This window comes from Rhizophagus irregularis, chromosome 31 (genome assembly GCF_026210795.1).
Source record: "Rhizophagus irregularis chromosome 31, complete sequence".
In the NCBI taxonomy this organism is placed as follows: Eukaryota; Fungi; Glomeromycota; class Glomeromycetes; order Glomerales; family Glomeraceae; genus Rhizophagus; species Rhizophagus irregularis.
Window position 1 is genome coordinate 466670 of NC_089459.1, and position 23378 is coordinate 490047.

The 23378-nt window shown below is 27.7% G+C and overlaps 4 protein-coding genes across 5 annotated transcripts; 1 reads left to right on the plus strand and 3 right to left on the minus strand.

Annotated features, from left to right (window-relative positions):
• Positions 1-2984: 2984 nt before the first annotated feature.
• On the plus strand, positions 2985-3496 carry OCT59_022208 (uncharacterized protein; the record flags this gene model as incomplete). Its single annotated transcript, XM_066144669.1, has 4 exons — positions 2985-3012; positions 3096-3181; positions 3254-3408; positions 3493-3496. 4 exons carry the CDS (start codon positions 2985-2987, stop codon positions 3494-3496), a joined length of 273 nt encoding a protein of 90 aa, XP_066006108.1.
• A 1242-nt stretch (positions 3497-4738) lies between these two features.
• Positions 4739-5242, minus strand: OCT59_022209 (uncharacterized protein; the record flags this gene model as incomplete). Of its 2 annotated transcripts, none has more annotated exons than XM_066144671.1 (1): positions 4739-5242. In XM_066144671.1, the coding sequence occupies one exon, from the start codon at positions 5240-5242 to the stop codon at positions 4739-4741; it is 504 nt and encodes a 167-aa protein (XP_066006110.1). The 2 variants fall into 2 exon arrangements, with proteins under 2 accessions (XP_066006110.1, XP_066006109.1); XM_066144670.1 differs by having other exon boundaries at positions 4739-4996.
• A 1389-nt stretch (positions 5243-6631) lies between these two features.
• OCT59_022210 (uncharacterized protein) lies at positions 6632-7403 on the minus strand (the record flags this gene model as incomplete). Its single annotated transcript, XM_025314243.2, has 1 exon — positions 6632-7403. The coding sequence occupies one exon, from the start codon at positions 7401-7403 to the stop codon at positions 6774-6776; it is 630 nt and encodes a 209-aa protein (XP_025185658.2). The 3' UTR covers positions 6632-6773.
• A 3739-nt stretch (positions 7404-11142) lies between these two features.
• On the minus strand, positions 11143-12176 carry OCT59_022211 (uncharacterized protein; the record flags this gene model as incomplete). Its single annotated transcript, XM_025324540.2, has 4 exons — positions 11143-11433; positions 11554-11812; positions 11958-11991; positions 12128-12176. 4 exons carry the CDS (start codon positions 12174-12176, stop codon positions 11143-11145), a joined length of 633 nt encoding a protein of 210 aa, XP_025185659.2.
• Between the last annotated feature and the right edge of the window lie 11202 nt (positions 12177-23378).

Genomic DNA, 23378 nt, shown 5'->3' on the forward strand with positions numbered 1-23378 from the left:
TATATATATAATATAATTTTATATATTTTTGGTCGTGGAACAAAATTTTGTATTTCATTACGAATAAAGGTTGTACCCAAAATACAAAACGCTGTTGCGTATCCTGAAGAACATTACGAATTAAATAACTAAATTGTAATCCTAGTCCCTCCTTTTTCTAAAAGACAATAATTCAATTAATTACATTAATCAATGACCATATCCGTACCTCCATTTTTATCAGAATCCTGATTTAAGTGCACTTGAAGCATAGTGGATAATTCAGATAATGTTTCAATATTATTCCGGGGCCTTAAATAATCGTTTAATTACATAACAAATCTAAATTCTAAATTCCCACTATAATAAAAAAAAAGATTTTTTTTTGTATCAATATTTGATGTTTTAAAAAAAATTAAGATAAATAAATTCAAATATCATAACATACTATAAACCATCTTCACCAATTGAAAAAAAAAAATTGTAAAATAACGAATATTCATCTGGGCAAAGATTTAACATACATGCATAACCATCTCGAGCCTAAATAAAAGAATAAATCAAAATACAAAATATCAAAAATAATTGTAAAAAAAAATAAATTTTTTTTTTACTTACAAATGATAACACGTATCCTGTCCAGTAGGTTCTGATTCTTGGATGTTTGTATAAACTACAGGAATAAGATTTCTCTGAAAAGTACGCATTTTAACAATCATTTAATATCCATATTATGTTAAAACGGAGAAAAAAATGGTGATTATGATAAATTTAATGAATTATAGTTTTAACATACTCTCTATGTGGCGAACATCTTTTCTCGATTTCATTAACCAACTCTTTTAATTTGGTGCCATAGCTTTAAATTTGACATAAAATAAAGCTGCCCGTACTGTTGAATTCACGATCTATATAAAAGTAAAAGTTATCATTATACTGATAACCTAATCCACAAATAATCATCATCGTATTCAGCTAATTGTTCTTTTTTTTTCTATTTCCAACCCAAGATCTTTAATTGTACTAATAAATTACATTTCAATTTTAGTCATTCCCCTTGTCATATATTGCCTAGACCTCATAAGATAAAGCTCAGAATCCCTATATATAAGTTATTAATAAATTGATATATTAGGAAAATAAAATTCTCGTAAAAAAACATATTTAAAATAATACTTTCTTACATTGGTTTGCATATATTTCAAACGTTCATCTAGAGGTTATTCTTTATCAGGATGGGGATTGGTTCTGAACGATACTATTGAACGGAACGACTTGAGCCATTTCGAATCGGATGAACCGGTTCAGTTCCATAATCGGTTCCTGGTCAGTTCAGCGTCAGTTCATATCAAAATTTTATCAGAACCGATTCGTACCGAACCGAAAGGAACGAACCGACTCACACCGCTCAACTGTGAACCTTTTCCATTCCTATTTCATTCCTATATATAATTGTTTAATTGTAAATAGTAAATAAATGAAATAAAACATTTATTAAACTTTGTTTTAGCAATGATTAAGTTAAACCTGTTCTTCCAATAATTTCAGGCAGCTTGTAAAGCTTTTGTTCCTTCCTCAACAAACTTAAATTACTATCTAAATCATTAAATAATTTTACTGTAGTATCAATTTGTTCCAAAATTTAGAACAAGCCTATCTATGCATTGTAACTACGGTTAAAAATTTCTAATAAATAAAAAAAAAAATTATGTTATAAAGAAATTTTTAAATATAATAAAGATTAATCTAATTAAATATTTATTTACCTATAAACATCCTTCATTCTGGTGAGGTATTCCAAGTGATGCATCAGATGCTGATGCTGCAACTGCTTCATCTGCCGAAATTCAGCTGCTAAAAGATTTGTGATGGATCGTGATGGTGAAATACTCTAGCGAGAATAAGTTGTTTATTTGAGGTTATCTTTGACGGGGAACGGTGTAGGTGATATTGTACGTTATGGAGTTCCTGGACCAAGATCACCTAAAAAATCTATTTAAAAAATCGATATTTGAATTGTGCATTAAATTTTTTTGCTAATTGAATTAATTAATTCTTACTTCTTCAGGAGGTAACTCTGTGAAAGTATCTTGTAATTTTATAATTCTGTAAGTTTAGCTTTGCGTCCCATTCTTCTAGAGTTATTCCCTGATATAGTTGTTGCCATTATTTAAAAGAATAAATTCGCCAATACGTGAATGAATCGGTCAGACCAATTTGATGGGGCGATCAACGAATTTAACAGATGCCAAATTATCATGTGATTTATGTACGACTTGTAAAGATCGATGCACAAAGGGCCAAAACAATAAATCAAAAAAAAAAACTCTATCCTATATTTGAAACGAGATTTAGTGGTTTAATATATATAAATTTCAAATTTTTGTGAATACTAGCCGTTATTATTCTTTTTAAAATCATATCTTTTCTGCCGGTTTGCTACCTGCTCACTATTACTATTTATATCACGTTCACAACTACTGCGATTTTTCACTACTAGATTTCGCCATTTCTTGAAGATTTCTGACTGTATTGTTTCCTTTTGCTACTTTCTCCATTGCTGAATGTCTTCATGTGATCCAGCTTGCAACTTTTGTTAATTCAGAAACGCCTTCAGCTTGAATTTCGCCCATATTAGAAAGTTGTTCTACCATATTCTTTGCCGTCATACGATCTATTCTGTTCATATTACCTACTATAAAGTTGCCCTCAGTGTAAGATTTCACTGTTTTTATCATCCGTTTTACTGATTTCTGATTACTTTTTAACATCCATCCTCTTTTCAATTCAAATGTTTCTTCAATAGTAACTTCAAAGATAATAGATTTGTTTACTAACAAAAATTTTAACTAATGTAATAAGAAAAAAAGAATATTATCTATATAATAAGTAATAACAATAACGAGCCTGATTGTTATTTTTTTCCTGTTTATTTATAAACAATTACGATATATAGTAACGAAAAAATCAGAAAAAATTTTCAACTATGATCATTACTTTGTATAATGATTCATGGGTTTTTTTGGGAATTTAGTGAGGAGATATTGGACGTTGGCTCGTTTATGGGTGTTGTAGTCAATTTTGATATTTTGAACGAGACCATGATCAATATGCAGTAAACATTGAGCACGTACATGTTCGTGAAGAATTATCACTTGTTGGATCCTCAGCACGCGTCCAAAATTCAAGCTATTATATTGAGGTGAATTTTTATAATCCCATGTAATGCTTCATTGATTAAAATACTCACAGGTGATTCTTTTTTTATAATCAGTACATCCAACGGATCGCATCATTGATGTTTGAATATTATTTCAGTCACATGATTTACTATCATATAGACCACATTATATTAATCAAGTACTCTTTCATCCTTGACTCTAATAATATTCTAGAGTCCTTTTGCGTTGTCATTCTCTTTGTTCTGAAGTAAGTTATATTATCTGACATATTGCAAGTTACGAGTTTATTATATTAAGCTCTAGCGACTTTATTAATTGTATCTTTCAATAGATGATCATCCACTCAATTAAACACAAAGTTGGGGACAGGCACATAATAATTCGACAATGATAAGAATTCGAATGAAGAAGAAAGGAATAATGGTTTTTCGTAATCCAAACTTAGGGTATTAATACGTAGATGGTTGATTTTTGCGGTACTTTATTCATTACTCAATAGAGCTTACAGATTAGTTCTAAGGCGCAGCCAGGAAAGTTAAACAAAAAACCCCACGGGTCACGGTCTCAAAATGACGAGTTCACGTGGCGGAGTATGTTTTCAAAAGTACTTAGAAACACAAATGGGATAATGCGCCATACTAGATACTAATGAATCGTGATTTACTTACTGATGTATTTAAGTTTTTTGTTACATGAATACATCGATTATTTCAACGATATTTTGCGAAACACTATTAAATAAAAAAATGTTATCAGCTTATCATGTATAAGAAATAATGGTTTCAAGTTAATGCTCTATTTACGTTGAATTATACACTAGTAAATTAAGGTGGTCACGGAAATTAATTATTATACAGTTGATCATACTTTTTTCGCCAAACCCTATTCCAGTGAAACTGGACTTCGCCCTACCGTCGTATATGAAAAATACAGGGAAGCCAATTAGATTCGTTGAAAGATTGTGATTGCTTGTTACTCCAGAAACTGTAATTCATTTCTTAGTACCCTTATCATTCACTGTGTTGTTAACGAACGAAGAAATATTAGCTGCGGTCGATGGAATATTATTGATAACAGATAAATGGTAAATATTGTTAATAGATAACGTATATAGTAGGCAATAACGGACATATAGTAAGAGTAAGGAAACACATACTTATGCTTCAGAAAAAAAGAACTACTATACTTGTTATTTTTAGCTTTATCGAAAGAGATATCCAGAATGTATGACCTTTGTTTTCGAATCTAAACAATTATATCCAAAGGATACGCTTCACGTGTTTGATCAAATTATTTTTTGCGATATAAAACATTACTCGTCACTCCCTTTCGATTATCATTAATACTTCATCTGTAATCGAGGAATATATGTCCACTGTTTTCTTCGTATTGTGATCACTAAATAACCATATTCTGTTATCAAAATATTTTCGTGATCGAAATATCGAAATACCATTATTTACTATTATAAGTATGTTAGATGTAACAATCAATAATCTAGTACATGTGAAACAAAAAATATATTCTGTTCCGTTGTAGACACATTGACTTAATGCGAGTTATGCGAACATACCTTCTCATGTGAACGATATTACTTTTACACACTCTTTTTCGTAATAAAGAAGATTATCCTTCAATTTAAGCCTCTTAATTTCATTTTTTAGATTATTAAAATCAAGATCATTTTTATTAGCATTATCGTAAAATACTATAACAACTAGTTCATGAAATTGACCAAGAGTCAGAATTTTCTCATTTTCTTCCGAACTTTTTATTTGTTGGTCCTTTTCAATATCCTTCTCCAAATTTTTTATTTGCTGATCCTTTTCCTCCATAGCTGCCTCCAAATTTTTTATCTGTTGGTTCTCCCACTCATTAAAATAATGTTGTTCTTGATCGTTACGCTTCCGTTTGTGCGAATCATAGTCTTTTGATTGTAAAAAGTATATTTCGACATTACCCAATTCTGTATCATGAATGATGAAGGCTTTATCATGAACGCTTTGATAAAAATCTTCGGCAACCTGTTTTGACACGTTATTGGAATAAGTAATTCTTCGAGTTTGCTGAACACAAACCATCGCTGATTGATCAGTGGGGCAAATCTTCTTGACTGAAATAAAAGGATGTAAGCGTAAGAAATAGTTTTACGGTATAAATGACACGAATAACATGATACATAACGCGAATGAATGACAATTAGCGGAAAAACTTTTGATTAGTTGTTTTAAGGAAAACATGAAAAAATCATTAATTTTTGAACGCGATAAGCTCAATATTGATTCTGAAATTATTTCATCCATAAACAAGTATTTTACGTTATATTTTGAGTAACGACTCGTTCACCCATTTAGATAGTCAAAAAAAATCCAACAAGGAATATTATTCAGATTTCTGTAAAGGATAGACATAATAATATAGCTTCTCCTCGCCCACTTAATAGCCATACACTGCTGACCTTACTTTTCGATGACAGATATCCAACCATATCTAACAGAATATTGTTTAGTATTTATAATTCAACTTTAATAAAATTTCCTAAATAGAAATTTCGCTAACATAAAAATCTCACGTTAGAATTACTTCAAAGATAGATAAATTATTAATAAAAAATTTGAATTTTTTAAGTAATCTGGTTTATTGCAAATTCGTTGAACATAATATATCAAAAGTTATCTTTTTGATTAATTTGATAGCTTCAATAATTCATATAACATTTTATATCAAAAATTTTTGAATATATGTAACTAAATTGATACGGGAATTTACAAGGTTATACTTTACACTCCTACATACATATTACATATAACTTTGTAAAATGAAATATTAGTGAAATTGGTTTTTTAGTTTTAAAATATTAAATTGAAAAATACCTTAAAAAGAATTTCTAAACATTTAGGTGGATTATTTAAATTTAAATAGAAAATAACTATCAATTTTTTTTTTTTTTAAGTATCCTCCGTAAAATTCTTGTTATATTTGATATTCACGAGCATATTTTTGCATTGTATCCTTTTATAATTATAAAATAATTTCCTAATGAAAATAAAGAATTTATATGTGTGATCTAATTTAAATAATGGATAAATATCTCGCAATTAAAAATCTCGTTAGAAATTCTTTTTAATAAGCTTAATTCATCTCACATTTCTGAACGTCAGATGTTATAAAATGACGTAGTTGCGCATTCAAATATTCACAATTTTGCAAGCATATTGAAAAAAAGGCCAAAAAATTTGCAACTTAAAATTAGTTAGTTTAATAAAACACAGTTGATTAGATTGATTTTACAAATTATAATTAAAATAAAGAAAATTAATACTGAATTTCCGCAAATCAGATTTGAGAATAGCTTTTACTTTAAGGAAATTAAGTATATTTAATATATTTAAGAACTGGAAAACTAATATTTAATTCTTCAATATTTCGCTTAGTTACAAGTACATTTAATCAATTATTAAATTTCGTTTGGTTAAAGATGAGTTGTTGATCCAATCCTGGACAGTACTCTAATTAGATTTTTATTAAACATATATATTTTTTTTTATTTGAATCAAAGAAATTCATAATATGAACTTAATTTATCATATATAGAACAAAAAAATATATGACTTAATTTTTAACAACTTGAAATACTTCATAATCATTCGCATTGAAATTACGTGGTAAATCAATTGAATAATAAGTACGTGGATTACAACGCCAGGCACCATTATTTTGACACCATAAATCACAGCCACTACCAAATATCGGCCCATAATCTGACATACCAAGTATAGAATATTGTTGTTGATCTTCTTTCGGATAACTTACTTTTGCAGTTTGAAAGTTATTTCTATCTGCAAATGAGAAAATAAAACTATCATTTGTTGGCTTATAATAATTATCATTATTTAAAATCGGCTTCCAGTCCAATGGATTATACCCTCCAACTATTTGTTCTGAATTTGTAATTTTTGCTATAAGTATTGTAGGTCCTTTATTATCACATAGATTATGGAATGCTGCAGCTGTGTTACCATCTCTACTAGCACGATAAAGTAAATTGAATTTATATGGAATATTTCTTACGTTATAATAAGAACTATTTTTCTTTTCGATCCAACTAGCAAAAATATCAAAATGTTGAGACTTAGTAATAATAACTGAATTATACCCCAATTGTCGTTTAGGTCTTCTTGATCTTGATGGTAATGAGCTAATAATTTTTGTTATGTTATTAGATACTAAATAAAATTGCATGATTTCACCCTTCAGTTTTTTTGGTAGTAATTCTTCATAAGGAAATACTTTCTCATAATAATCATCAGAAGAAATATCTTGGAATCTAATTAATGGAATTAATCTATGTGTGGTTCGTTTCATTACTTCAATATCATCATTGGTCCACTTTGAAGGATCTTGATCAATATCAGGATTTTGAGCATATGACCATTTTATCAAATTATTCCAAATTTCAATTTCATCTAATGCAATATTTTCTTGTTTGAGAATGAATTCGATCATTTGGGATGACGATCTTAAAAAAGTATTTTTTTCAAATAATAACTCTGGAGTATCATAAGTTATTTTTAAACAATAATTTCTTATAAGTTCAAAAGTTTCACTTTGAAAAATATTTTCAAGAAATTTAATCGCATTATTTTTGATAAATTCTTTCTGATTATCAATTAAAAATTCTTGAATATATTTAACAAGTGAATGTAATTCGAATTCATTTGCCATTGTTAATAAAGTCACAATATCTGAAGCACTTTCAACACTTAAATCAATCTTCCCACAATATAAAAATCTATTATTAGATTAATTTATTTTAGCTTAATTTTTTTTTGCATTATATTAGTTTAAAAATTATTTTGAAATAAATTACCTAAAAATATTTTCCAAGATTTTTGATGGAACATTAGATTTCTTAAAAATGAATTTTCCGTCCTTCTTTTCTTTCAAATTAGAACGAAAATAATTTGAATGACAGCAGAGAATTATGGAATGAGCATAAATTTCTTGTACATTTGGTTCTTCTCCCACTTGTACAATAACGTCATAATTTTCTTTTTTTTCAAAAAGTTGTTCAAGATCTTTCATAAGTTCCGGCCAAAATTTTGACTCCATTTTCTTTTTTTTTTTAAAAAAAAAAAAATTTTTAAAGGCAAATTTATATAATAATTAATCATTAATTGACCAAAATGTAAAAATAGGCCATTGATTTTCCAAAATGTAAAAACAGGTCATTAATTAACCAAAATGTAAAAGAGATTCTCATTAATTGACCAAAATGTAGGTTTTGATCAACGTTACTAGTAAACTTTAGATATTCCATTGGATGATACAATTTATATCTGCAGATTCACTATCGAATTAAATATGTTATCATGAAAAAACTTTGCACAATAATTTAAAATCAAATGGTCTTAAAAAAAATTAGATATATTAAATTATTATTTAGTTATGTTTATATGAAATCAATTTAATAAATTAATAAAGTGAACAAATTGATTTATGGCTTATGTAATATGTAATTATTATTTGTTGCTGACTTAGCCAAGTCTTTTAAAAAAACTTGTTGTCACCTGATCACCATTGAGGTGCAGCAACATTGATCGGGAGAAAAGGGGAAAACGAGAGGGAAAGGGAGAGCGAGAAGGAAAGGGAAAAACGCAAAAACGCAAAAATACACACACACCACCCACACACAAATCCACACACAAATCCACACACAAACCACACTCCCAACTCACATACCTAAAGGAAGACGTAAAGAAAAGAGGAACTAAGAGAAGACCTAATAAAGAGAAGACCTAGACAGAGAGAAGATAGACCTAAAAAAAGAAAAAGAAGACGAAAAAAAAGAAGATAAAGAAAGCCTGAAAAGATTGGTATTGAGACATATCTATATAATTTAAATTATATACTCAATTACTCATGACGAAATCTACATCATGTCATAGGGGATTATTAGAATTATTATTTGCAATTTTTTTAATTTTTTTCGCGTTGGTAAGTAACTTTTATTCATATGATTGATTGTTATTGTACATCGTCACGTGCTGGACGGACAGTAGTAGCTTCGTTGCACTTCGGACTAAAAAAAAATCTGGCAAATGGTTAGCAATGTTATAAAGTAAACTTCAATTTCTTCATATATATCATTTTGTAAATCATCACTTTTAATAAGTTGAACTAAAGTTGACGTGAAATCAAGCGATTTAAATATTTTATCCGGAGATCTTGCCATCAAGTTCGTACAAAATTACTGTTAGAGAAGTAAATTGAAAGCTTGTTCTATGAACAAGTTCAAAACGTTGTTCCATCCATTGGGATTCATTTTCAGTTAAATAATTTTGTAAATAATCAATTAGTTCTTGAAGAAGAAACTCATCTGCTACTAGTTAGACCTTAAGAACATCTGAAGCGTCTAGTTTATTCAATGAAAGGACACCGCCATAAATATACCTACATTATAAACGATGATTTTTAAAAATTTAGTTTCATCAAATCTATTGCTTTCATAGAACATGACATAATAAAAAGAAAGATCTGAGATCAGTCAAATTTATGCATATCTGTTTATATACTCGGATTTTTGTAAATCAAATTTATGCATATCTGTTTATCTGTAACTGATTAAAATTGTAAATAAACGTCCCACCCAAAAAAAATTTACGCTTTTTTTTTCTTTTATTAAAATAATGAAATGCCGACACCAAATCACATTTTTGTTTTCTAAACATTCTTATTTTTTCTGAAGCGTTCCTTCTAAGTTTAACAGCGGTGACCGGTGGAGGCTAAAAGTGACAGTAAATTAGAGTTTGGAACAAACAAAAAAACTTTAACTACTGGGCCTTTAACCACCAATTAATTAATTAGTTAATATGTTATAAAGAATTTTAATACTTTTCAACATAGCGAATCTTCAACAACGCAAATCAATTGCAAAATTTCAAAGTTTCTGCACTATTATAACATATGAATTTTTACTATAAATACTTACAGCATAGACTTTTCCCTTATGGCTCTATTGTACTCGCGATTTTTACGTTAGTATTGTTGGGAATAAACAAAAAAAATAAATTTGCCGTTGAAATAACGTAGTTTGTGATACTTTATGATGATAGTATATTTAGAGGCAATTTAGCAAATATATTCGAAATAATTCTAATAATTCTTGAGATTATTTAGTTGAGATATCATGTATATTTTCTGTCAATATTAGTAGTTCTATATGGCAAAACATCTTTTTTTATAAAAATGATTCGTTCAGGTACGTGTAAAACGGGATTGACATGTTATGGTTAATATTCGATTTATTATTTTTTTTGCTATTAAAGATTGATTGTCATTTTTATTGATTACAATTAGCTAAAGATAATTAATTATTAATTAATATAAGGTTATTCGCTCTAGAAAAATACAGCTTAGTTATATCGTACTCGGAAAAAAAAAATAAAATATGTTCTTATAAAATATAAATCGTTTTTTACATATCTATTCTCAATATCGTAAAAAGTTTTGATTTTGTATTCTTAGCATCATCTGATCATCATATTATCGTAAAAAAAAATTAAAAGTACACGCTAACACAATCAAGAAATCCAAAGTGATGACGTTTCTTTCTTGAACTTTTCTTTGAGGCTTCTTTTTGGTATTTTCAACGGGAAAGTTATAGTGATCATATGGTGTATCTAGAAGAAATAGATATAATAAAAATTGAAGATATATATAAAAAAAAATATGTGCAAAATTCGCACATACTACTCTTAGCTTAACAACAACTCTACAATAATCCATGACGCTCCCCAGTTATTCGTAAGTCCCTTTGCCTCTCTTTCCGCTATTTTAGAATAATCACCACGTAACCATAACAGGCTGTTCATAGCATCCAAGTCAAACAAGCGGCCGAAGCGGTCCATAAAAAGAAGTCCAATGTAGCGCTCTCTCTCCAATGGCAATGATATGTTCAAACCCATAATCCCTAACTTCTTCAATATAATATACAAGAACTTTCTTTCACATAATCAATATCATCGTCTTGATATTGACCTTGGAGCTCATGTCCAAGTGAGGTTGCTACTGAGTTACGATTGGATTTAATAATTGTGTCAACTACCATGGGTCGACTCTTTCTGCAAAGCCCATTCGTTTCATTGTTTTCATCACACGTTCGCACAATACACATAGAAGTATCAATCTCAGTCAACAGGGCTCTTCTTTGTCCATGTAGTGCCCTCAAGAGTACCAACTCTGCGCAATGGCCCCAATTTTGAGATAATTTCTTGAATATTCACGAACATTTTAACCTGCACCATTTGATTCCCGCCATCATCTCTACTTTCGACATTGCTATTGACTTGTTGATCTCTCTCGGCTCCGAACATGAATAGTTCATTTTTACCGAAATCGTTAAATTCAGCGCTGATGGGCGCTTAGCGAGTTCGGTTCCATCATAGTGACTTTTTCGGCCAGAATAATCAACATTTCGCCAAGGTATTCTTTCTTGTTTCTGAAACTCATCCCCTCGAAGGGAGCTGTCTTCATGATGTAATGCGCCCATAACAAACATAGCCCACACCGTTATCATTAGAATTGGGCGGCAGAATGGCGGATGTACCATAACACCCGTGGTATTGAACGCCAATACGATTCCTTGAGTCCTAAATAAAATACGATGAATAAATTTACTTTTTCTCTCTTTTTCGAAATAGTAATACAAAAAGATGAAAAAATTAAGAAATCTGTAAGGTGACACAAATCTTATATCAAGCATTTTTCTTTTATGCTTTTAGAAACGAGATTTACTTGTTTAAGTAACGTGAGTAACGATTTATATTTTCTTTTGAGTATTTCTTGGATTACTCCTTTAACGATTATGTGGCGTAATGAACCCTGTTTATTTTTTATTTTTGATTTATAAAGTTTGGATCTAACATAATTACATCATGATTACGGTTTAGGCAGTTTTAGGATACTAATGATTTCACGATTTAATATAAATTTTATCATTATCAATGGGAACATCCGCTATCAAACGAATTTCTTAGATAAAAAAAAAAATTGATTTATTTGAATTTAATTTGTACGTTTTTTTTTATCATATAGTGGAGCAGTGGGTCAAATTGGATGTGCGGGAATGTGCGCTCCACACATCACTTTAAATTTGCGCACAAAAATGGGGTTCGGATTTGAAAATTGATTAATAATGATAAGTGTTAAGCCGTTAATGGTTAGTCATTAGAACTTAGTTCCTATGAAAGTATTGGATTTGATAATAAAGTTCATATTTTTTTAATAAACATGTGACATTTGGCGTGCACACTGCACACACATATAGCGCATATGATTTTCAATATTGCTCACATTACTAATAATAATCATGTGTTCTGTGCTAACTTTTGAATTTTGAACACTAATTCCAGCGGAATATCCGCTTAATTACAAATTGATCAAACCTGTTGTCTACATTTTTGGTCAAATTAAATGAAAATTAATTACTATATATAAATTAAAGTTTTTTAGCCGCTTTTTTTTTTAATAAAAAAAAAGTATTTTCAAAATATTTTAATAAAATTAATAAAATTAATAATAATAATTTAATTTACATATTCATATTATTAACACACGAAATGGGAACAAAATTTTGGCCGGAACTTATGAGTGGACTTGAACAACTTTTTAATAATAAAGAGAATTATGACGTGGTTATACAAACGGGAGATAACAAAATTTATGTTCATTCCATAATTCTCTGTTGTCAATCAACTTATTTTCGTTCTAATTTAAGGAAAAAGAAGAACGGAAAGTATTTTTATAAAAAATTTAATACTCCAGTGAAAATTTTAGAAAATATTTTCAGGTAATTTATTACTATTTCAAAAATAATTTTTTAAAACTTGATAACTTTAAAAATTTATGTAAAAAAAAAACTAAGCCCAAAATAAACTTTTTTTAATTTAATAATAGGTTTCTATATTGTGGAAAGATTGAATTAAATGTTGAAGAAGATAGTGTTTCAGATATTTTCAACTTATTAAAAATAGCGAATGAATTTGAATTACATTCACTTGTTTTACATATTCAAGAGTTTTTAATTGATAGTAATCAAAAAGAATTTATCAAAGATAATGCTCTTGAATTTTTTGATAACACTTTCCAAAATGAGAATTTTGAAGTAATAAGAAATTATTGTTTAGAAATAATTTGTGAAAGTCCAGAATTATTGTTTGAAAATGATATTTTTTTAACATTATCATCCCAAATGGTTGAATTCATTCTTAAACAAGATAAAATCACATTAGATGAAATTGAAATTTGGGATTATTTGATAAAATGGGCATATGCTCAAAATCCAGAAATTGATCAGGATCCTGAAGATTGGACCAATGATGAAATTGAAGTAATGAAACAAACCACAGAGAGATTAATTCCATTGATTAGATTTCAAGATATTTCTTCCGTTATTTACCATAAAAAAGTATTTCCTTATCTTGCATTACTACCAAGAAAATTACTAAATGAAATCATACAATTTTATTTAGTACCTAACACAAAAATTGTTAGTACATTACCATCAAGGAAATCTAAATATTCAGTTACAATTACTGAATCTCAAATTTTTGCTATTTTTGCCAGTTGGATCGAAAAGAAAAATAGTTCTTATTATAACACACAAAATATTCCATATAAATTTAACTTAATTTATCGTGCTAGTAGAGATGGTATCTCAGGTGCAGCATTCCATAATCTATGTGATAATAAAGGACCTACTATAGTTATAGCAAAAGTTGCAAATTCGGAACAAATAATTGGAGGGTATAATCCATTGGACTGGAGGCCGATTTTAAATAAGGACAATAATTATTATAAGTTAACAAATGATAGTTTTATTTTCTCATTTGCAGATAGAAATAACCCCCAAACTGCAATAGTAAGTTATCCGAAAGAAAATCATCAATATTTTTCTATATATAGTCATTCAAGTTATGGGCCAATATTTGGTGGTGGTCATGATTTATTGTGTAAAAATAATGGTACCTGGACATGTAATCCACAACATACTTATTCAATGGATTTACCACATAATTTCAAGGCGAATAATTATGAAGTATTTCAAGTTATTATTAAATATTAAGTCAGTCATATATATTTTTTTTTTGTTCTATATATGATAATTAAATAACTGTATTAAATATTTAGCTTTAGCTTTTTATGGATGAATTTCCTCGATTCATCACAATATAATATTTTAAAAATAGAAATTTCATTTTGTAAAGTTATATGTATTATAGGAGTGTCGACTTAAATAAATTATAACCTTGTAAATTTTCCATTTAGTTACAAAATATTTTATGAATTATTGAAATTATCAAATTAATCAAAAATATAACTTTTGATATACAAATTTTGCGATAATCCTTATTTAAAAAAACTAAATTTTTTATAGTACCGAAATCTCGTTATACCGAACCGGAATTTTCGGAACCGATTTTTTATAAATAATTTCACTGGATATACCGAACTTTTATAATAAACACTATATAACGCATCCGAACCAACCCATATATATTAGCCATATAATATTATATAACGAACAGTCATGTGACTATACTAACCCAGGCCAAATTTATAGTGCCGGCCGGGATTATCAAGTAAAACGAAATTATAATTCTGGCTAGCACTACAAATTTGGCCTAAAATATCCAGAAGTTCGGTATAACGAATTCACTATACCGAACTAAACGGAACTGTGATTCTAACGTGAGATGATCTTGGGAAATTTTATTTGAAGTGTAAATACTAAACAGTATCTGTTATTGATAATGGAACAAAAATGAATTTGCAATGATGGAAATATCCATTAGTTAGATTTTGCTATATACCTTTCTAAAGTATTGTGTGATTCATTAATATTTATACGTACTGTATATAATTTTTTTAAAATGAATAATAAATACAACCCGTAATTTTTAATAAATTTTATTGAATCTTTTAATTCACTATTAATATTAGTATTCCGGTTATTAAATTTCCTTAAAGATTTATTATCCGATGAGAAAGAATGAATAGTTACTTATGGAAGGTAAATTATTGACTGAAAATAAGCCACGTTAGCGGCTTCCCATCCTCCGTAATAACACCAATGAAATATCATTAAGTTGAACCTTTTAAATAATCTGAGTTGCCCGCTTATTTGATATTTAATAATTTATCGCAATCCCGCTCTGAACTGATCCAACATCCGGCATCATAAAAACAAATATATTTTTATTTATTATAAATATTTAATATAATGTAATACTTCCTAATTTTTATATAAATAAGATACGAATTGAGAAAGTATGTTATATTACATAGTTCTTTCTTTTTCATATTTCATTTATAATTACCATATACAGTATCTCCATATCATATTTCCGTAAAAACTCTATAGCTATGAACCTTTATGTTATGATTAGTGAGGGTAATATTATGTTTTGAATATTTCTTAGCGCAAGAATTATTTTTATTGAACCAATTTTTTTTATTGTAATCACCGTATATATACAATACATTTTATTTAAAGATATCAGTAATTTGTTGAAGCTCATTAAGTTTATTATATATTCCAAACATGTTTCTATTAGCTTAAAGCCATGATATTGAGCAGAAATATTATGATAATATCAAATATTTAAATATCATTACTATCATTAGTTAATTTATTAAGATCAAATTTTATAATGGTGATTAACTAAGCTTCTTTGTCTGTTGTTTTTCGATTTTTTTTTAAAAAAAAAATTTTGTTTTTCATCTGCTCTGTTTTATACCAGGAAAACGGGAACCGTTAAAGTACGTCGCGTTTATTTATTCAGTATCATTTTTATTAAAAAAAATGATTACGAAAAATATCATAATATAAGATATGTGAAAAAGCAAGGGCTAATATGTGGGGTGACGTCAGTGGATGGAGGAAGGAAAATTGCATGGGTTAACAAAAAATCGTCTAATGCAGTACAGTAGAATGTCCTTCGCTAGCGCTCCAATATGTACAAAATTCACAATTGAATTTTTACGTTTCCATATTATTAATAGTAAATGACGCGAAGTAAGGAGGCGTACGAGAGCATTTTGCCACGTTTTCTACATTGCACCACAATTATTTGAAAAATAAGTGATTTTTGATGAAAATTAATATGAAAATTTTTAATAATGTGATAATTCTAAAACGGTAAAATTTACATAGTATTTATCTATATTTATGTATTAATGGATTTGTCAGTCGACAAGGTGTTGTGTAACAACCCGTTAGCGTCACGTTTATAATGTTTTAATAACTTTTAATAACAATCTTCATTAATCTTCCCTTTTTTTAAAATAAGAACTGTGACGTTTATTTTCACTGCACAAGAAAAAATAGTGTTATACAATATCCATTATTCACATATAAATATATTAATCCTTATTGAAAAATTACCTTCTCGGGGTATAGTCAAAGCTCCTACATTATTTATAAAAAGATTTTAATATTTAAATAATTTAATAATTAATATTAATGTAAATTAAGTAAAAAACTGTATATTACCTGATGAAACAATAGCAAAGTCCAAAAATATATGTATATATTAAATTTTTTAAAAAAAAATATTTTTTTTTTCGATAACACGTACTTTCAAATTTTGAATTCACATAATTTGAAAGCCATTAATTGTTAATTCAAAGTTATAGCTAGTTAATGACCGGTTATTAGCCAGGTAAAACCGTTAAGATTGATTTCAATTATAGTATGTTTGCCACGTTTCACTCTAAATTAATGACTTGAAAATATGGCAATCAGATATTCGTTTATAATAATTATTCAAGCCGCAGTCATCCATAAACGTAAAGGAATCATTATTATTTAAGAATACGTCAAAGACGCGTATCAATACATTGATTGCAATTGATATGTCATCACGTGGTCAATGAATAATTTTTAAATTGCCATTCTCTAGTTGTTGTAAGAGATTGTTTTTATTAAAATAAAATATTGTTTCATTATGTAAATCGGATAGCGTACTAATATTATAATTTTATTTAAAATTATAATCGTGTATTTTTCCTAAAATAATTTCATAATTCTGCAAAATTCCTAAGAATACATGATGATTTTAAATTAACGTTAAAAATTAATTGATTGAGAACAAAATTTATAATGGTAATAATAAAATATCATTTTTTTTTTTAATACTTACTAATAGGAACGGTAGAACGAACATGCTTCACTTCGAAATATGACAATACGGTACATTTTATTTGTGTTTGCATCTACAGTAGTAGTACTGTGGAGCTGAGCAGATAGAATGATGTTTATGGTTCGGTATTAATGTTGCTGCAACTTCAACGTTGGTGATCAAGTGACAACAAGCTTTTTAAAAGACTTAGCCAAGTCAGCAACAAATAGTAAGATTTTGTCCACCCTCGACCAATAATTCTTCTGCCCCGACTTTGGCTCCTAATTCGCCTATACGCGTACATCCCTTAATCCCTTTCATATTACCAATACAACGCGTGTCGATACCGTGGGTTCATCAATTCCGATGTGGTTGGTTCTAATTATTTACACTCTGGTAGCTGGACCTCGTATATACATTACAATACTTATAGAGAATTCATAGATGATAATGTCAATTTTTTAACTTTTTTTTCTTTCTTTTCTTCCTATTTTAATTTGGTACCTTATACTTGCAATGCTAGTCATGCCTAGCGTTATTTTTGATAAATAACAGACAAGACGATCATAGAGGTTGAGTTTATACGTGTATAGTGGTAAAGTAGTTTTTCCTTTTGTAAGGGCTCAGCCCGCAGACCCGTCATTGTCTTAATTTTTAAAATAAAAATAAAATAAAAAATAGTAAGATTTTGTTCACTTTTATTAAATATAACTATAAATTAAAATAAAACATTTATAGTTTTGACAATAAAATAATAAATGATTCGGTGTCACTACGTTACATATACTATTAGAAACGATATTTATTTATTCTTGTTAAAACGAATAAGACATTCTAGTAGCGTTATCTTTACGTGTTTTTATATTATTTCTTTACTATGGAATATCTATATAATGAACGTAGTTCGAGAGCTATGTTATTTTTTACCTCTCACGTGATACAACATAGCATAACGTATAAAATTTTGTTCTTCATCCAGGTATTTTATTCTGTTCTTAATATTTATTCATTTAATAGTATTGCTTAAGAAAGAAGCATTAAATTTATAAATATAATTATTTTGAAATTTTAAAAATTTTTGTTTATATTTACTTTATTTATAGTTTTTTTTAGTTTTCTTTTATACTTTATTAACTAGTTTACAAAGTATAGGACTTAGTAACAAACTATTCTTTTCATCGAGTTGATTGTCAGAATGCTGTAAGGGAAAGAATTGTAAGTTCATCTAATCTATTGCGCCGGGTAATGGTGAAAGTTACACGATCTGCGGGAATACCATACAGGTACTAGCCCTGTAACAGAATATTAGAATACATTTTTGGTCAAATTAAATGACTATATAAATTGGTTTTTTTTTTGGGCGCATTTTTTATCATTTAATTTTTTTTAAAAAAAATATTTGAAATGGAGTCAAAATTTTGGCCGGAGCTTATGAATGGTCTTGAACAACTTTTCGAAAAAAAAGAAAACTATGACGTTATTATACAAGCAGGAGAAGAGCCAAATGTACAAGAAATTTATGCTCATTCTATAATTCTTTGCTGTCAATCAAATTATTTTCGTTCTAATTTGAAGGAAAAGAAGGACGGAAAGTTCATTTTTAAGAAATCAAATATTCCACCAAAAATTTTAGAAAATATTATCAGGTAATTTATCTCAAAATAATTTTAAACTAAAAAAATTATGCTAAAAATAAACTAATTTAATTAATTTAATAATAGGTTTTTATATTGTGGAAAGATTAATTTAAGTCTTGAAAGTGCTTCGGATATTTTGACTCTATTAACAACAACAAATGAATTTGAATTACATTCACTTGTTAAATATATTCAAGAATTTTTAATTGATAATCAGAAAGAATTTATCAAAAATAATGCCATGAAATTTCTTGAAAATATTTTTCAAAGTGAAACTTTCGAACTTTTACGAAATTATTGTTTAGAAATAATTTGTGATACTCCAGAGTTATTGTTTGAAGAACATACTTTTTTAAAATTATCATCTCAAATGATTGAATTCATTCTCAAACAAGAAAATATTACATCAGATGAGATCGGAATTTGGAATAACTTGATAAAATGGGCATACGCTCAAAATCCTAATATCGATCAAGATCCTTCAAATTGGACCAATGATGACATTGAAGTGATGAAACGAACCACACATAGATTAATTCCATTGATTAGATTTCAAGATATTTCTTCTGATGATTATTATGAGAAAGTATTCCCTTATGAAGAATTACTACCAAAAAAATTAAAAGGTGAAATAATGCAATTTTATTTAGTATCTAACGCAACAAAAATTATTAGTTCATTACCATCAAGGAGATCTAAATGTGATTCAGTTATAATTACTAAACAACATTTTGCTATTTTTGCTAGTTGGATCGAAAAGAAAAATGATTCTTATTATAACGAAAAAAATATTCCTTATAGTTTCAATCTGCTTTATCGTGCTAGTAGAGATGGTAACACAGCTGCAGCATTTCATAATATATGTGATAATAAAGGATCTACTATAGTTATAGCAAAAATTACAAATTCGGAACAAATAATTGGAGGGTATAATCCATTGGACTGGAAGCCGATTTTAAATAATGATAATTATTATAAGCCAACAAATGATAGTTTTATTTTCTCATTTGCAGATAGAAATAACTTTCAAACTGCAAAAGTAAGTTATCCGAAAGAAGATCAACAACAATATTCTATACTTGGTATGTCAGATTATGGGCCAATATTTGGTGATGGCAATGATTTATGGTGTAAAAATAATGGTGCCTGGAGTTGTAATCCACGTACTTATTATTCAATTGATTTACCACGTAATTTCAATGCGAATGATTATGAAGTATTTCAAGTTGTTAAAAATTAAGTCATATATTTTTTTGTTCTATATATGATAAATTAAGTTCATATTATGAATTTCTTTGATTCAAATTAAAAAAAAATATATATGTTTAATAAAAATCTAATTAGAGTACTGTCCAGGATTACTCCAATTTAAAGTATACTCAATTTCCTTAAGGCTTATATGTTAAGTTACCGTGATATTTCCGTGATATTTAGTATAAGTTTCTTTATTTGAATTATGACTTATAAATCTATCAATTGCGGTTTACTAAACCAGTTTACCTACGAAATTATAAATAATTGAATGCGCAATTATGTATTTTATAGTAAAGTAATTTATTTTTTCCTGAAATAACGCTCAACTTTATATTCTCCCAAAAAAGGTGTCATGATTTTTCCTCATAAAAAAGTATTTCAACAAAATTTTCAACTGCCAATTAATGAAATTACATAGATACTGATCCATTACATAAATAAATGTTATGTATAGAATTTTTTATTTTTGTTAAGATTTTCGCAATTATAGTTGAAAGTGAAATAAATATACAGTAGTTTTACTAATCATATGTAAATCGGATAGCGCAGATCGTTACACTTCGGACCAATAACTGATAATACTATAATTTTAACCGCATTTCAATAATAAAAATAACGAATATTTAAAATTATAATCATGTATTTTTCCTAAAAAAAATTTCATAATTCTGTAAAATTCCTAAGAACACATGATGATTTTAAAAATAACGTTAAAAATCAATTGGTTGAGAACAAAATGTATAATGGTGATCAAAAAACCCAAATAAAACATCATTTTTTTTTTCTTAATGCTTACTAATAGGAACAGTAGAATGAACATATTTCACTTCGAAATATGAAATAATAAATGTTAAAACAAGATTTCAGTTATTTCGGCGTCACTAATGACGTTACAATCGTTACATATACTACTGTATAGCGCATATAGTACTCCTTGTAATAGTACCCCTTCAAATAGTACCGGGGTATTATTATTCGAGTATTTTTGAAAAATATCCCAGTACTATGATAATCAAAATTCGATTTTGAATAGTATCCCGGATACTAATCATATTAATCATATTCCGACTACTAAATATACATATTTAATTGTAAAAGAAACTATTAACGAATCATCAACTAGTATCGTTACGCGAGCATAGCGGACATCCCTATTTTATCACAATACTGACTGATCATTTGTCGATCATTTGCCGATCATTTATTCAATTATCACATAATATAAATACCGTTGCTAAAAAAATCTACATAATAATTAATATGTTCAAATTTCACAAATAACTTAAATTTAGTTTTAATTTATTGTGTATTAAATTTCATTAGATTTTATTATTATTTGGCATATATTTATTCATTTTACGAAATTATTCACTAATTATGTTACTAATAAAAAACCTGCATTATGAATCAGATCACTGCATTATTTTTTTTATATATTCTACATAATATAAAGAATATTTGTGCAAATTCTTAAGTTTCGCACTCACATATTCATCTTCGCACTTCAATTTTTGTCTGATGATCGGCAATAATTAGTGAATTACCATATACAAATAATATTTTTATGATATTATTAAAAATTGTCTAATAATTACATAATTAAAGTCATATGATAATTTAGTGTTTTTACTTAGATTTCCATTATTTTTTTGCCACATAATTTGAAAAATATTTGTGATTTTGCAATAAGTTTTTAAAATCCGGAATTAGTGATCAGCAAATGATCGGCAAGGTGATATGAGCATGTCCGCTATGCTCGTTACGCGCCCATTATTAATCACATGATTCATATGGTAATTTACATTTTGAAATTTTTATTGAAAATTGAATTGAAAAATCGTTAAAGTTCTTTTGAGTTTTGATTACTTATCACATGATTAGTACCCCCTTCCAAAGTTCCAATGTACCTCCTTTTTATAGTACCATAGTTCCACCGAATACTATTCAATCTAAGCGGACTTTCTTGAATAGTACCGGGGTACTGTATGCAGCGCTATACGGTATTAGAAACGATACTTTCTTAAAATTATTTGTCATAACGAAAGATTAAAATGATGAATCTATTTATTTATTATTAAGTTTGTTTTTCATTCATTATTAGTGGTGTACTGTACGGTACATCAAATTGCTTGCAAGACATTCTAGTAGCGTTATCTTTACGTGTTTTTATATTATTTCTTTACTATGGAATATCTATAGAATGAACGTAGTTCGAGAGCCATGTTATTTTTTACCTCTCACGTGAATAACGTATAAAATTTTGTTTTTCATCCAGGCATTTTATTCTGTGCTTAATATTTATTCCTTTAATAGTATTGCTTAAGAAAGAAGCATTAAATTTATAAATATAATTATTTTGAAATTTTAAAAATTTTTGTTTATATTTACTTTATTTATAGTTTTTTTAGTTTTTTTTATACTTTATTAACTAGTTTACAAAGTATAGTAATTATAGGACTTAGTGACAAACTATTCTTTTCATCGAGTTGGTCAGAATGTTGTAAGGAACTTACAGGGAAAGAACTGTAAGTTCATCACGATCTGCGGAAATAACTAGCCCTGTAACAGAATATTAGAATCAGGAATTCGTTTGAACGCATGGAATCTTTTGAACTAAATTCAGATACCGATTTCTAAAAAAAGGAAGGTTTGTTAAATTGGCTGAGAGTTTGATCAAACCTGTTTGTATACATTTTTGGTCAAATTAAATGAAAATTAATTACTATATAAATTTTAAGTTTTTTTTAGCTTTTTTTTTTTGTAAACGTGCATTTTTTTTTTATATTGTTTTTTAGTCTTTTAATTTTTTTTTAAAAAAAAAAAAATTTGAAATGGCAAAATTTTGGCCGGAGCTTATGAATGATCTTGAACAACTTTTCGAAACAAAAGAAAACTATGACGTTATTATGCAAGCAGGAGAAGAGCCAAATGTACAGGAAATTTATGCTCATTATTTAATTCTTTGCTGTCAATCAAAATATTTTCGTTCTAAATTGAGGGAAAAGAAGGACGGAAAGTTCATTTTTAAGAAATCAAATATTCCACCAGAAATTTTAGAAAATATTATCAGGTAATTTATCTCAAAATAATTTTTAAACCAAAAAAATTAAGCTAAATAAACTAATTTAACTAATTTAATAATA